The sequence below is a fragment of the Hirsutella rhossiliensis genome, assembly GCF_020360975.1.
Source record: "Hirsutella rhossiliensis strain HR02 chromosome Unknown scaffold00002, whole genome shotgun sequence".
Lineage (NCBI taxonomy): Eukaryota > Fungi > Ascomycota > Sordariomycetes > Hypocreales > Ophiocordycipitaceae > Hirsutella > Hirsutella rhossiliensis.
This window is the reverse complement of record NW_025408668.1, coordinates 2,502,764-2,517,750: the sequence shown is the minus strand read 5'-3', so window position 1 is coordinate 2,517,750 and position 14,987 is coordinate 2,502,764. Positions and strand designations below refer to the sequence as shown.

The following is a 14,987-nucleotide window of genomic DNA, read 5'->3' as shown; positions in this document are numbered from 1 at the left end:
CTTATATTTAGATACTTGGGCTAAAGACCTGCAATATCCATGCCTGTACTTATAGAAATCATGACAATCGAGACCTAGACTTGGCGTTAGCATTGTCATCCTACTCAATCATCACGGAAAACGTCTCTGACCGAGAGCTGCGAGGCGATAAGGCCTAGGCTGGCGAAAAAGACGCCAGCACGAGAGCCCGGACTTGACTGATAGTAGTCCTGGATGTCGGCCAGAAGATAGATTGGATTCCACTGAATCCCGCCTTTGAGAACGTCTCGCGATGCGCTAGTAACGATGATGCCTATGATGGCGGTTGCGGAAATCGTAGCAGGTGATGCGAGAACCTGGGATATCGTTGGTGCGTACTTTCGGCTGGCATATCTCGTCCAATCTGACTGTCCTATGGTGCCGCCCCCCCACGCGCCTAGAATGGCCGTGATTCCAAACAGAAAGTCCCAACCCACACTTTTTGTTGTACCAGGCTGATAGAACATCTCCCCTGGCCCATACACCCGGGAGACGCTCCTAGGTTGAAAAAAGGCGGCTAAGCAGAACGTCTCGTAGAGTCTGGGGAAATAGACACTTTATGACGCTTGGCTTACCATATAAGGAGTCCGAAGCAAGAGCCGCAAAAGAGCAGGAAGCAGGCAACAAAGGCGAATTGTAATTTCTCTGGTTTTATGAGGACGCCCGGTATGAAAAGACATAACCAGACGATCAGTCCAATGAAGTCATTGGTCTGCAGATGAGTGCTTGGATTAAAGTAGTTCGGCAGATGCGCAAAGGCTACTCTATGTTAGTAAAGAAAGAGTCGCATTGGCGGTACCGGGTGGGAAGACCGTACTGGGAGAGATGGCCCCGATGGCCACTCGTGTTGCCTGGCCACCCCAGAGCGCCTGGAGTCCGAACCATATCGAGCCGGTGAATATACGGAGAATGACGGGGACTTTTGGGCCTGGGTCACCAGAGGCTCATCAAGACGATGGAAAGGAGGCTGCCATACAGTACGAGCCTCGCATGCCCCAGGAAAACCGGCTGGATACGGTGAAGCCGATGTGGTGGTTTTCCCCCATCCACCCACAAGCGACGGCCAACAGGCCAGTGATGATGCCGCCAACGACCTCGACGTTTCCATGCCCTGTCAGCCGCGTCCCTCAACGAACACAACGGTACGTGACACGTACCACGGCGCCGATGGCCTGTGGGGGGCTGAGGCCGAAGGCGAGAAGCGTGCTGCCCGTCGACCATGCCGAGAGGCACGATCCGGCGACGGTCCAGTAGCCTGCCAGTTGAGCCGTCGTGCCAGTCGAGGCGGGCTGGAAGCCCCAACGTACCAAGATAGGACCATACCCCAAAGGTGCGCCGGTCGGGGGGGATGGGGATCAGATCTCGGTTGCACCACGTGGTGTTTTCATAGCTGGCGTCGTCGTCCTTGGGGCTGTATACTCGGGTAGCTGACCATCTAGACCATGGCTATGGTTCGAGGGGGCACTACCATTGAAGCTTTCGCTTTACTGTTTCCCAGCCCGAACCCATGGTGCGGGCTTCTTTTGCTAGCCAGTGGCTTGGGAAAGAGGATGAAGGACGAGAGTTGGATGCCGAGCGGGGATCGTGTACATACATAAATGGCACTTATGGCATCCCCTTGCGTGACACTGACGCGGATCGAGCAAGGCATGGCAGACGCCACGCTCTTTGATTTGCCAGCAGAGCTCAACAGGATAGATGCGTTGGCAGGTTTAGCCGGAGTACTCGTATATCAAAACACCTACCTGCGTCATCCCGAGTACAGCATGAGTGCGGTTGGCAGTGCCCATCTGCAGCTCTACGGCGCTGCGACGAGAACGAGACATGTTTCTCCTCCCTACGTGCCCAAGGCCACCAACTAAGAGTAAGTGGTAGCAGAACACGCGGTATTGAATTATAAGCTAGGCTGGCCAGGGAGCATCCTCCAAGTCATAATAATAAGGAGCAAGCCGGTCACTCGTGGCCTATGGGGCCTATGGGATGGAGAGCAGCTACCTACCTTATCTTATTATTGCAGATAGCACTCACGGCCGATCAAGCGCTGCTACCCACCGTGCTTTGCTGCTACGGGGCCGCCACCGGCTTGCCCCCCGTGACGATTTAGGGCCTGATACCTGATAGGCACTTAGTTAACCAACTACAGCGGCGGATGCTTGCGGCCGAGGACATGTGCTGCCGGCGGCAACCGGACCGGCGCTGCATGTACCGGTACCCTGGCGCCCGGGCCGACGGCCCCTCAGCCGCCGAAACAGGCAATAGACTGTCCGGCTTGGCCGTGAACGGCCCAAAGATGGGCACCATTGCACGGCTAGTGGAGCGAAGGGCTTGTACAAATACTCGGCAGGATATGCGTAACCGTGTGGCATGTGCAGAGCGCGGCCGGCCTTGAAGGTGCTGCTGACGTCGCCTTGCCCCCTCCCCGTCCTGCCGCTCTCGCTTCCAACTGGTCGACGTCGACACCATCACGGAACGCCGCGATACGCATCTTCGTCGAGCTTACTGTGCATGCTACCGGCCCGTCACCCAAAGCTTCCAGACCCCGACCCCTGCGCGTGTGCAGCCGCGGCCCCGTCAGCCGTCATGTATGCATACAATAAGCCCATCAAGGCCATGCAGTGAGTCGCTCCCTCCCCCATTCCTCCATCCACTGTCTCTCCTTGTCTCGCGCGCCCACCATGGAGATTCTCGACGCCAGAACCATCACTGACGGATTGCCCCCCACGAGCAGGCCGCCCAACATCTTGGTAAATGCGTCCCCGAATCTGAGCCGGCGCTCCGTTAGATACGCGTCACCAAGGCGTCGGAGAGCTGCCGTAGCTGACGCCCGTGCCCCCCCCAGGACTACTACATCGGAGTCGACGTCGGGACCGGCTCCGCTCGCGCCTGCATCATCGACGAGACGGGCGACATCAAGGCATTGGCCTCGGAGAACATCAAGCTGTGGCAGCCCGAGACGGGCTACTATGTACGGGCCGACCCCCACGGCGGTGCCGGCGAGCGGGAGCTGACGGGCGAGCTCAGGAACAATCAACCACGGACATCTGGCAGTGCATCTGCGAGTGCGTCCGCCGCGTCGTCAGCGAGTCCAATGTAGACCCATCGAGGATCAAGGGCATCGGCTTCGACGCCACCTGCTCCCTCGCCGTCTTCACTGACGACACCGACGAGCCCATGCCCGTCACCGGCCCCGACTTTGCCAACGACGGCCACGACCGCAACGTCATCCTCTGGCTCGACCACCGCCCCGTCGCCGAGACGGAAAAGATCAACAGCACCAAGCACAAGCTGCTCAAGTACGTCGGCGGCCAGATGAGCATCGAGATGGAGATCCCCAAGGTCCTCTGGCTCAAGAACAATATGCCCGCCGACCTCTTTGCTCGTTGCAAGTTTTACGACTTGGCCGATGCCCTCACTCACCTGGCCACGGGAAACGAGACGCGCAGCTTCTGCAGCACCGTCTGCAAGCAGGGATACGTGCCCCTTGGCGTCGACGGCAGCGAAAAGGGCTGGCAGCAAGACTTTTTCGAGTCGATTGGCCTTGCCGATCTCTCAAAGAACAACTTTGAGAGGATGGGTGGCGTCAACGGCCTGGTAGGTCCTCCGTTCCTCTCCTCGTCTCCCACCTTGTCCGATGTGCTGACCCCTCTTCAGAACGGCTCCTACTACAGCGCCGGCGAGTGTGTCGGCACCCTCAGCCGCCAAGCCGCCTACCAGCTTGGTCTCCCCATGGGCATCGCCGTCGGTAGCGGTGTTATCGATGCCTACGCCGGCTGGATAGGCACCGTTGGCGCAAAGGTCGACCTCGGCAGCGACGAGCTCAACGACAGCGTCCCCCACAACGACCTGTCCCAGGCCTTTACCCGCCTGGCCGCCGTTGCCGGCACCTCGACCTGCCACCTTGCCATGTCCAAGGACCCCGTCTTCGTACCCGGTGTCTGGGGCCCCTACCGAGACGTCTTGCTGCCCGACTACTGGCTTGCCGAGGGCGGCCAGTCGGCCACGGGCGAGCTCCTGCGACACATGCTCGATATCCACCCGGCATACAACGAGACGTGCGCGCTGGCCAAGGCCGAAGACAGGCACATCTACGACTTCCTCAACGCCCACCTCCAGTACATGGTGGAGAAGCAGCACGCGCCCGGCATCCCCTACCTCGCCCGCCACCTCTTCTTCTACGGCGACCTCTGGGGCAACCGGTCCCCAATCGCCGACCCCAGCATGAAGGGCGCCATGATTGGCATTGACAGCGACAAGAGCACCGATAACATGGCGCTGTGGTACTATGCTACCATGGAGTTCATCGCCATGCAGACGCGGCAGATTGTCGAGCAGATGAACAAGGCCGGCCACGAGCTCTCGTCTATTTTCATGTCGGGCTCTCAGTGCCAGAACCCGGTGCTCATGAGCCTGATGGCGACGACGTGCAGCATGCCCGTGCTGATTCCCCGCTACGTCCACGCCGCCGTCGTCCACGGCGCGGCCATGCTGGGTGCCAAGGCGGCCAGCCACAACACCGAGGACCCGGACGCGGAGCCCGAGACGCTGTGGAGCATCATGGACCGCATGAGCAAGCGGGGGCGGCTGATTGAGCCCAACGACGACCCGGGCGAGAAGGCGCTGCTGGATGCCAAGTACGAGGTTTTCCTCGAGATGTGCAGCTCGCAGCAGACGTACCGCAAAAGGGTGAACAGGGCCGTTGAGAAGTGGAGTGGCGAGTTTGGCGGCGACGTGTGAGGGCTCTGTCGGAGACGGTGGCATCGGACGGCTGAGGACGATGTTCTGAGCTGGACTCAACGAGGCATCAGGCAGGACTCGAGATCGGTTAAGATGACGAGCATAAGCCCGCAAGCAAGCATCTAATTGTAATGGGCCGTCGGGAGGCACATTGGATCTAGGTACCTCCGGGATGACGCGGGAGGCTTGATAGAGAGGCGCTGGCGGCTCCCAATGCTGCTAAGTCTCCGTGAATTCAATTGCCGCGAATTGACTTTTGGCGATGTGATGATGCTGTGTGGATGTGGGTCTTCTGAATGCTTTTGGGAGCTTCTGGTTGGCCCAGATGGCAGCCTCGCGGCGCGCTCATTGGCCCGACCGAGCTCAGCTACCGCTTTGTACCGCCAGCCTCGTCGACTCCAAATTTCTTGGGGGCAGACGCGCATCTCACCACCATCACCGCAAAACTGCCCACGCGCGCCGCGGCAAAAGTCCCTCCTTTCCTCCAGCCGCTCGCTCGCCGACACCTTTTCGTTCTCTTCCTCCCCTTCGACCATGTCTCTCTTTGGGCAGTCGGCGACCGCGGGCGGGACGTCGCCGTTCGGCCAGCAGCAGAACAAGCCGGCAGCGACAGGCGGCCTGTTTGGACAGCCGGCGCAGAATCAGCAGGGCGCAACCACGGGCACCGGTGTGTTTGGGCGGCCGGCCGAGGGCGGAAATATGGGCAGTGGACTATTTGGACAATCAACTCAGAACCAGCAGCAGCAGCCGCCGCAAAGCGCCTTGGGCGGAGGGCTGTTTGGGCAGCCGGCCAAGGCTCAGCAACCTGCGACAGCTGGGAGCGGACTATTTGGACAGCCGGCGCAAAACCAACCGAGCGGGGCGACGACAATGGGTGGCGGGCTCTTTGGACAGACAGCCCAGAACCAGCAACAACAGCAACAACAACAGCAACAGCAACAGCAACAGCAACAGCCCTCCTCCCTCTTCGGCGGATCGACCCTCGTCGCCTCGACTGCCAGGCCGTCCATTTTCAGCACGGCTACGACCAATACAACCGCGCCGTCGCAACAAAGCAACAGCACGATGCTCGGCGCCAGCCTGCTCGGCGGCAGTCTCCTAGGAGCCACGGCTCAGAATGGTCCGTCCCAGCAAGCCCAGTCGCAGCAGCCGGCTGGCGCCTACTTTGACAGCCTCTTCGCCAAGACACAGAGAGAAGGGGGCGCCAAGACCAACGTGGAGGATCTCCCGAGCCTCGAGCTTGGCCTCGGCGACCTCCGCCACCGCCTGCGAAAGCTCCAGTCCAAGTCCAACGAGAAGCCCCTCGACGGCAAGGCGCATTACCTGCTGGCCGCCTCGGGCGTCGACCCCAGCACCGCTGCCAAAGACCTGGGCATGCTGGATGTACAGGGCGCCCGGGCCGAGCGCGCCCACGGCTACGCCCCGACCGAGATCGACGTCGAGACATACTTGTCCAATCTGCAGACCAAGACGACGCTGAGCATGATTGCCGACGGCCTTGAGCGGTCGATACGTGACTTTGACAGCTTTCTCGAGGACAACGTGGCCATGGAATGGGAGGCCCAGCGGAAGCGCATCTACCAGCACTTTGGCATCAAACCCCGAGACGATTCGACGGCGGCGGGCCGAGACGCCCAGGCCAGTGGCTTCGGCCGCTCGCGGCGCAGCAAGGGCCAGGGCGCTACCTCTCGCGCTGTCCGCAACAGCATGCTCGGCAACTCGATGATGCAGCGCTCCGTTATTGGCGCCCCGAGTCGCATCGGCGCCCACCAACCCGAGTTCTCCGACGTCGACCGCTCTGCCGACGGGCCCGGCGCCCTCAAGACCCGTGGCGCGACCGAGGACCGGGCTCTCCGCGAGAGGCAGGCCAAACTGGCGGAGAAGGTGCGCGCCCTCAATGCGGCGCGCTTGATGAGGCGCCCATACCCCATCTTGGCCGAGCTGGGAGAGGTCGAGCAGAAATCTCACGAGCCTCACGCGCCCCACGTGGTCGAGGCCTACCGCGCCACCATCCAGATTGTCGGCGAGGACCCGGATGCCGAGATGTCGCTCAACAATGCCACGGCAGGGGAGCGGCAGTTCGCCCAGATGTACCTGGACGAGAACCCTCACTCTGCCCAGTCTATCGAGATGAGGAAGCGAGTTCTGCACGGAAGCAACCACTTCCTGGAGAATCAGTTCCTGCGCGAGGTGGAATCGCTGATCGCTAAGCACCCTCACGAAGCCAAACTCGGCGGCCTTCCAGACATCACGAGCAAGATCAAGGCCTACATCCGCCTGCGCTCCGCCAGGAAGGATCTGGTACCTGACAACACCGAGCTCCAGCAGATTCAAGGCGAATACGTGTGGGCAGTCGTCTTTTACCTTCTCCGGTCCGGCCACGTCAATGAGGCGGCGCAGTACGTCAACGACAACAGCAGCCAGTTCAGGGGCATCGACCGCACGTTTGCGACGTACCTCAACAACTACGCGGCCAGCGAGGACCGGCGCATCACCAACCGGAAGCTGCTCGACCGCTGCACCAACGAGTACATCCAGCGTTCTCGCAACGCGCCCGACCACTCCATCGACCCCTTCCGGATGGCGTGCTACAAGGTCATTGGCCGAATCGAGCTGGGCAACCGCAACCTCGAAGGTCTCAACACGGACATCAACGACTGGATCTGGCTGCAGTTCAATCTGGCCAGGGAGGGAGACAAGACGGTCGAGATGGCCGGCGAGTCGTACGGCCTGGCGGAGCTGCAGGCCAGCATCCGGGAAATCGGTCTCAAGCACTTCCCCAAGGCAAACTCCGAGGACACCAGCAACGGCAGCTTCGGCATGTTCTTCTACCTGCAGATCCTGTCGGGCATGTTCGAGGACGCCGTGGCCTACCTCTACCCCTTTTCATACGTGGACGCCGTCCACTTCGGCCTGGCGCTCGAGTACTACGGCCTCCTGCGACCGAGCGACCCGCTATCTGCCTCCAACGACCTTCGCTGCTACAGCGTCAAGAACCTCCCACAAATCAACTTCGGCCGCATGATTGGCTACTACACGAGGGACTTTCGCGCAGCCGACGTGGTGTCTGCCGTGGACTACCTGGCCCTGATCTGCCTGAACCGAGACCTTGGTGGCGAGGCAGGGCAGCGCCAGGGCAGCCTGTGTCATGAGGCGCTGCGGGACCTGGTGCTGGAGACTCGCGAGTTCAGCAAGCTCATCGGAGACATCCGGCCCGACGGACGTGGCATCCGCGGCATCATCGAGGAACGCGGCCCGTTGATCGGCCTAGACGACGAGGACGACTTTGTCAACACCGTGACGCTGCAGGCCGCCAGCTTCGCTGACGAGAACGGCCGGACCACCGACTCAGTACTGTTGTATCACTTGGCAGGGGAGTACGATACAGTCGTAGCCATAGTCAGCCGCGCTCTCAGCGAGGCCATCTCGCTCGAGATTGGCGAGGACCCGATGCGCTTGGTCCCGGTTAAGCCGCGGGCGGGCGGTCAGGAGGCGGAGGTGCAGCAAGGAAGTAGCCTCAGCCTGGCAGCTATTGACGACCCTGTCGAGCTGGCCAGGACTATGATGGCCATGTACGAGCGGGACGCCATGTTCTACCGCAGGATCCAGCCCCAGAACAAGGTGGCCTGCCGGGTGCTGCTGGAGATGAGCAGCATCAAAAAGCTGGTGGAGATGAGTCGATGGGCTCAGGGCCTGGATGTAAGTTTCTCCCTCCCTTGGGGGTGTCCCGCAAATATCGACCAGGCGTATGGAAGAGAAGTGCTGACAGTGCTGCAGAAAATCCGTGGCCTCGAAATCCTTCCCCTGGACGCGGCCGGCGACGCCAGCACGATCCGGGCGTACGCGTCCAAGTTCTCGGGCCTGTCGCAGCCTGTGTCCATCAACGTGCCGAACCTGCTGATGTGGACCATCATATGCTGCGTGCGGCAGAGGGAGCAGCTCACAAACGGGCAGTTTAGTGGCAACGAGGGGACGAGGAGGATGATGGTGGAGCAGCTGAAGCAGATGACGCTGGATCTGACGACGTACACGAGCCAGCTGCGCTACCGATTCCCGCCGCATTTGCATGAAGCGCTGGCTAGGGCGTCGGCCGAGTGAGGAGAAAAGAGGTGATTTCCGTGCTGCACTCGGCTTTGCCATTCCCAAGATGCACGGCGTAGAGATTAGAGGGGGGGTTGTGTCTGTACTCGGGCGTGAAAGGTCACGAAAGGGTGGCTGATGTTGGACTTTCGCCGCAGCCCAGTGAGAGATCAATTGATGATGATTGAGGAAAAGTGTCAGGCTCTCTACGAGATCAAGGGGTGGGAAATCCAAGTCTACGTTTCTGGGATATGTGTCTCGAAACCCAGGATCCCTTCGCAAGGTGCCCTTTGTGCTTGTGCATGTGCGTTGAGCAGAGAATGAAGGCTTTCATCGTTAATTTCTTGGAAAGAGGCTTATTCTATTTGATAGTATCAAGGTAACATCACGACAACGCCTGTTAACCTTGCATGCTGGAGTGAACCATTTCAGCCATCTGAGGTTTCCCAGCATGTTTGTTTTTGCACGCTTGGAGAAACGTTCAATATTCTCCTATGTCACCTGTTCCGAAAAATGGTATTTGCCTATATCAAACCTTTTCCTGTGAGTTACGGCGGACAGCGAGGAAGATATACTGGGAAACAGTGATAATAAGTCAGGCCACCAACGACCATAGCACCCTCGCAACCACCACAAGTGCCATCTATCGGGTCAACCGCAGACACGACGCTGATGATCGGGACAGCAACGCCAGGATCAAAGGGAACACTAGGACGCCTCAACAGTTCCGGCACTGGACACTGGTGACGAAGATGACTAGAATGTCATGGGTGAAGCTGTTGGGCCTCAATCGGCCTTGGACACGGCGTCAGCGCCTCACAGCCAAACCCAACGCGGCCAACACAAGGGACACGAGATCAGCGACCAATATACTAGCAAACGCATGCTCTTTCGCAAGATCGCCAGCAAAAATGTCATAATCGACGCCGTTGTCGTGAGAGTCACCAAGGGCTGTAGGGACAGCCGGTAAGACCAGATACAAGCAAAGAAACACGGAAACAAACAATCATGGCCAGGACTATAGTCATTTCTTGCGTCTCTAGGGGCATCTACCTTCCTTGCAGCTCACCTTGGCTATGCATTCCGCGGAGTTGTATACCCACACGGCCACCAGAGGATCATGCAAAGTCTGGAGAGCCTTTGTTACCTAGATTCATCACGATTCTTCCACCTGGACATCGCAGAATACTAGCCTGAAAAAGGCGCAAGGTTCAACGCGCGGGATTACTGCGGCAACACTCCCTTCTATCTAGCCGTTATAAGGGGTCGAGAAAAAGTCGTAGTGATGTTAGTCAATGCCGGGCGAACGTGGACTTGGCAAACTAGAGCTGAGAGAACTAGAACCTGGGCATTTTCGCTTAGAAGTGCGGATATTTGGAAAAAATAGGGACTCTCAAAAGATTTGCGGTAGAATGTATTGAGATATGTGATGGGCCGTCTCTATTTAGGCCAGTTCGATTTCGGCTTCGTACGAGCTCTGTATCATAGTTATCCCCTTTAAGTGCCTCGGGTAAGAATTAGTGATTCCACCGGATATACAGAGAGTTGATCTAGGAGTGATTGAAACAACATCTTTCCTATAGAATGTTTTCACTATGCAATCGATTCTGTTAATCCCAAGTCTGGGTCGTGAACACCACCTAACCTTTTCGTACCAGGTAGCACCGAATGCTGTTGGTGAGATGCACAATGCTTCGCCAGTTCACCGGGGGCCGTCTAGTAGCTTGATTGGGCCCTCTTTCGCAGCCTGGCGCCAAAGAACCACAGGATCAGAGGAGTCGGGACCCCGAACACGAGCCCCGCAAAGGCGAGAGTGCTGTTGCCCCAGCCGTATCCGAGAGCGTCATACATGCTTGGGGCAAAGAGCGGGAAGAGAAATGCCGTTAAGCTCTCGAGAAATTGCGAGGCGGCGAGAGCACTGCCGGTATGATCGGGATATGAGTCCATGACGTAGGCCTTCAGCGGCAAGCCCATGAGCTGCATGCCAAACATTGACATGAAGATGCCCACATCGACCGCGAGCCAATGGACATGATATTGCGCGGCCCATCCGTACACGAACAGACCAAGGCAAGAGATGATGGCTCCCGGGAAAATCAGCGGGACACGAAACTCGGGTAGATGCTCAGGAGACCTGGCAAGCTTGCGACGATACGACCAGTCAATCAGGGGGCCACCAATCTGCGCACCTACAAGCTCGCCGAGGGCACAAGCAATATAGTGCATGCCGCTCAGTTCCACAGACATTCGGTATTGCGATACCCAAAGGTGGGCAAAGGAGGTCAGGACGATGTAGAGGATGCCGTAGTTAAAGGCAGCGATGACGGCGCAGACCTGAATGATCGGATGGGTGGCCAGCAAGCGGAGCGGACGAGAGAGGGCACGGAAGAGGGTCGCCGGGAGTGATTTCTGGCGGTGCAAACGCTCTTCGAGTGTTTGATACCCTTCATGCGGACGTCCTGCCTGTCGACGAAGGTGCTCAGCCCGTCGCTTGAGGATGACTGGTACATAGGTCTCGCGGAATGTCGTAAAGCAAAAGATTATCATAACCGCCTGAAAGATTGAAGTCGACCAAAACATCCATCGCCAACTCGCATGAGCAGTTATGACGCCGCCAAGGATGGGCCCGGCAGCAACAGCAATCAAGGGGATTGCCAAATACCAGCCCAAAGATTGCCCACGCTCCTCGGGCCCCCATACGTCCCCCAAAACGCCCCCGGCGAGCGCATAAATGGAACTTGCCCCGAAGCCAGCAAGGAAACGAGCAGCTATCAAGAATCGCTTGGAATTCGCAAAGCCACAAGTGATATTCCAGACCAGGAACCAGATGTTGGAAGCGTGCAATACAACTTGTCTGCCGTAGACCTCGGTCAATGGGCCGATAAATAGAGGCCCGAAGGCGGTGGCAAGCACATAGATGGACAGTGCCATGGCCGCCTCGGCGGAGCTCATGTCGAATTCCGAGGCGATAATGGGCAACGCGGGTGCCATAATAGTCGACACGAGGATGCGGTTGAAGCCCGAGGCCGACAAGACGTTTGTCACGGCCCATTTGCGCCTTCGAGGCCATTGCTTTGGGTTCGAGGCATCGAAGGGCTCGTTGAAAGCAACGACCAAGGTTCCATGCTGCGACCTGTCGGCACCGGCCTCGTCGGCTTTGCTTGACACCGGAACGGGATGACTCTCGACCTCGGCGGTAGTGACGGGCAGCGCTGTTGTCATTGATGAGACTTGGTCACGACTGGTAATGGCCATGTTGAAACCGTGGACAGTTGAGCGTCGAAATCTGTAACAAGACGTTTAAATGTAGCTGGCGTCAGCGTTGAACCCTGGCAAAAACGCTTCAGGTGTACGATGAACAAGATGGAAGATCAGTTCAGGAAACCGGGCGGAACTCCGGGGAGGCCCATACCCTGGCCAGGCTCTGAGATATCGGACGGCCGAACGGACTCCGAATCGACGCCGCTCACGCCCGTCTTACACCAGCCAAATCCTTCGCGCTTCGAGCATGTTAGATCGCATTGAGACCTTGTAGTCATCCGGAGGGCCTTACCGCATGGGGCCTTTTGGGACATCGCCGAGCCAATCGAAGCCTTGGGCCGTCTCTTCACTGCATTCCTACACGTGCATCACGGCGAATGCATTGGACTTGAGACTCGATATAATCGACCAAGTTTTCCAGAGGAAGAATCTAGAGCGTATGTCGACCCCGGTGCACATATCATTCGAATCTGACGTAGGAGCCAAGTACGCCCACTATGGCTCGAGCCACTGTTAAACGGCAAGCCATCGTCAGTATCCGGTCCGACCTGCTCCAATTCCGCCTGTAAGGCTGTCCTCTGGTCCATCTAGCGGTAAGCGTCGTGGAGCCGCTGCAAGCAGTGCACAGGTTCAAAGCCGATGGTTCGGCAGACCCTGCCTGCTCCCTTCGCCGTGCTCTTGAAACAGTCATTGGAGTCGTAGTCGTCAATCACATAGATATTGGGGCTACTGGAAACGGCCGAGAAGCTCGAGGATGAACTGGCAAATAGGCTTTCCGTTACCTGGTTTGTGACAAACCCCCTCTCCCGTAAGCGCATCGCCATTGCTAAGCCCCTGCTGGCCCACTTGTCGTTTGAAGCCTTCATCGCCACGGGTACCGAACTGGTTGCGATGGACGGTCAGGGTTCATGAGCAGAGGATGACCACGGCCTATACGCTCATCTGCGGAAGCTCTTCACCACCATGGACATGGACATAGATGCCAAGTTCAAGCTCAGGCTCGAGCAAGCCGTCATCGACTCCGGGGCATACGAGATCATGATCGATAGTGAACCCCACGCCAACTTGGTGGCCGAGGTGTGCCGTGACTTGGGTCTCCCGACACCTGGACCAGAGGCAGCTGAGCAACGGCGCGTTTCTGGCCTAGACAATCTTCAGCGTCATCTTGGGCTCTCGGCGCCGCCATTTGAGTTTCCTCTCATCGCCAAGCCCATCATTGGCACCAGGATCATGTGCGTTTCCGAAGTCTCCAACGTCGACGAGCTCGGTACGGCTGTCGAAAAGGACGGCCAAATCGTCATGGGACATCAAGACACTCTTCCTATCGTCCTCGAGGCCTTGATCGAGCCTTTCGCGAGATCCATACGAGCCTCGTCAATTGTGAGGATGTGCTGCTGTTTGACGACATCTTCGACTATTTTCCAAGCCCGGCCCAAAGGCCAAACATCACGATCAAGGACGACGTTCGGAAACCCATGTTTGCCTTCCCGTCCAAGCTCCCATCGCGTGAGCAAGTCGCTATTCGGAGCTCGCTACATCATACAATCTTAGGAATAGTCTTCCTTTCTAGCGTATTCCATGTCGAAGCTCGCGTGTAAATCTCCTCCATGCACTACACACAGCTGAAAGGTAGCTTGGTCGAGCTTGTGTATCTACTTTCGCCGCCTGAAAGAGCCCGGCGTCTTTCTGATCAAGGTAGATCCGCGACCTCCAGGGTGCACTGGATCCATGACGGCTTCTTACACGTACGACATTGGCTACTTTGTTCTTTGGGTATTGGAGGTCCCAGGTGACGAAGCCCGCTTCAAGGCTCTCTACCGTCCATTCCTCAATGGCATTACACGAGCGCCTTGGTCAGCATCGAGCCCGAAAGAGGTGGAACATCGATGTCTGAAGACTCTGCAATTACTTTGCGCCACTCCAGCGCGGATCTCATGGAGATAGTTCCCTTCCATCGCGAGGTCTGTTGCAAAGGAGGCGAGATTCTTGATCCAAAAAGGGTCCCGGCTTATCCTACATCAGCTGCATATTTACAAGACCAGACTCAGACATGGCCACGAGGTATAAATTACTGGAGGCTTATTCTCGATGAGGCATGGCCAACACGTTTCGGTCCACGTGAGACGAGTTGACCATGATGTTCAGGTACTTAACACGGCCAGCACCATGTAGATTTGAACAAAAGGCCGTCGAAGACTTAAAAGACAAAGCTCGGCCGGCCCATCTGTCGAGGTCCAAGGCTCTTGGACGAAGCTTTCTGGAGCCTCGCCTCACCGTAATGCGGCATCTTTTTCTTAATCAAGTGCTCAGAACTCGAGGGGCCGAGGTCATACTCGGGGCACAAAGATTGCCAAGTCTCCGTCGAAAGCGACAAGGAAAGGATAGTGGATGTCAAACTTTGGTTAAAGCGATGCTGCTGGAGAGAAAGCGTCGGCATGAATTTAGGCCGTGTTACAAAAGGGGGCAAAATAGGTAGGAGTAAGGACTGTGAGGGGGTGAAACCAGGATGGAGAGATCAAGAGGAGTTCAATACAGTACTGGCCGTACGATTAGTCTTCGTTCCGCCATATCCACTGCAAGCCCAGAAATATGAGGTCACGTCATCTGCATCGCATGATACATTTTTAAGTATCAATATATGTGGATTTCGGATCCATCGGCGGAGGGTGACTGCGCGGCGGCAGCTTGATTAACAACTCGAGACGGACCGTCCTCGTTATGACGACAAGGAATGTCTGATTCTACTTTTGCGATGGTATGGACGCATGGGCCTCGTAATGGTAATAGAAATTTGGATAGCTTCATCCGCAAACCTAGTGACTTGCCTCGGCTGGCAGTCTGGGCTTCCTTACGGCCTTGCGGGATAGGGGTCAATGTGCAACGAATACGTCCGA

The 14,987-nt window shown here is 57.6% G+C and overlaps 5 protein-coding genes across 5 annotated transcripts; 3 read left to right on the top strand and 2 right to left on the bottom strand.

Annotated features, from left to right (window-relative positions):
• Positions 1-20: 20 nt before the first annotated feature.
• Positions 21-1,527, bottom strand: HRG_01863 (permease for cytosine/purines, uracil, thiamine, allantoin; the record flags this gene model as incomplete). The annotated part of the gene is made up of 8 exons (XM_044860334.1): positions 21-74; positions 132-516; positions 594-777; positions 836-937; positions 995-1,112; positions 1,176-1,273; positions 1,326-1,429; positions 1,487-1,527. 8 exons carry the CDS (start codon positions 1,525-1,527, stop codon positions 21-23), a joined length of 1,086 nt encoding a protein of 361 aa, XP_044723967.1.
• Positions 1,528-2,693: 1,166 nt separating this feature from the next.
• HRG_01862 (putative sugar kinase) lies at positions 2,694-4,752 on the top strand (the record flags this gene model as incomplete). The annotated part of the gene is made up of 4 exons (XM_044860333.1): positions 2,694-2,762; positions 2,858-2,983; positions 3,040-3,609; positions 3,670-4,752. The coding sequence occupies 4 exons, from the start codon at positions 2,694-2,696 to the stop codon at positions 4,750-4,752; spliced, it is 1,848 nt and encodes a 615-aa protein (XP_044723966.1).
• A 534-nt stretch (positions 4,753-5,286) lies between these two features.
• HRG_01861 (nup93/Nic96 domain-containing protein) lies at positions 5,287-8,850 on the top strand (the record flags this gene model as incomplete). Its single annotated transcript, XM_044860332.1, has 3 exons — positions 5,287-5,419; positions 5,567-8,451; positions 8,530-8,850. The coding sequence occupies 3 exons, from the start codon at positions 5,287-5,289 to the stop codon at positions 8,848-8,850; spliced, it is 3,339 nt and encodes a 1,112-aa protein (XP_044723965.1).
• Positions 8,851-10,548: 1,698 nt separating this feature from the next.
• Positions 10,549-12,087, bottom strand: HRG_01860 (major facilitator superfamily domain-containing protein; the record flags this gene model as incomplete). Its single annotated transcript, XM_044860331.1, has 3 exons — positions 10,549-11,166; positions 11,533-11,613; positions 11,698-12,087. The coding sequence occupies 3 exons, from the start codon at positions 12,085-12,087 to the stop codon at positions 10,549-10,551; spliced, it is 1,089 nt and encodes a 362-aa protein (XP_044723964.1).
• Positions 12,088-13,056: 969 nt separating this feature from the next.
• On the top strand, positions 13,057-13,825 carry HRG_01859 (uncharacterized protein; the record flags this gene model as incomplete). The annotated part of the gene is made up of 2 exons (XM_044860330.1): positions 13,057-13,473; positions 13,793-13,825. The coding sequence occupies 2 exons, from the start codon at positions 13,057-13,059 to the stop codon at positions 13,823-13,825; spliced, it is 450 nt and encodes a 149-aa protein (XP_044723963.1).
• Positions 13,826-14,987: the final 1,162 nt, after the last annotated feature.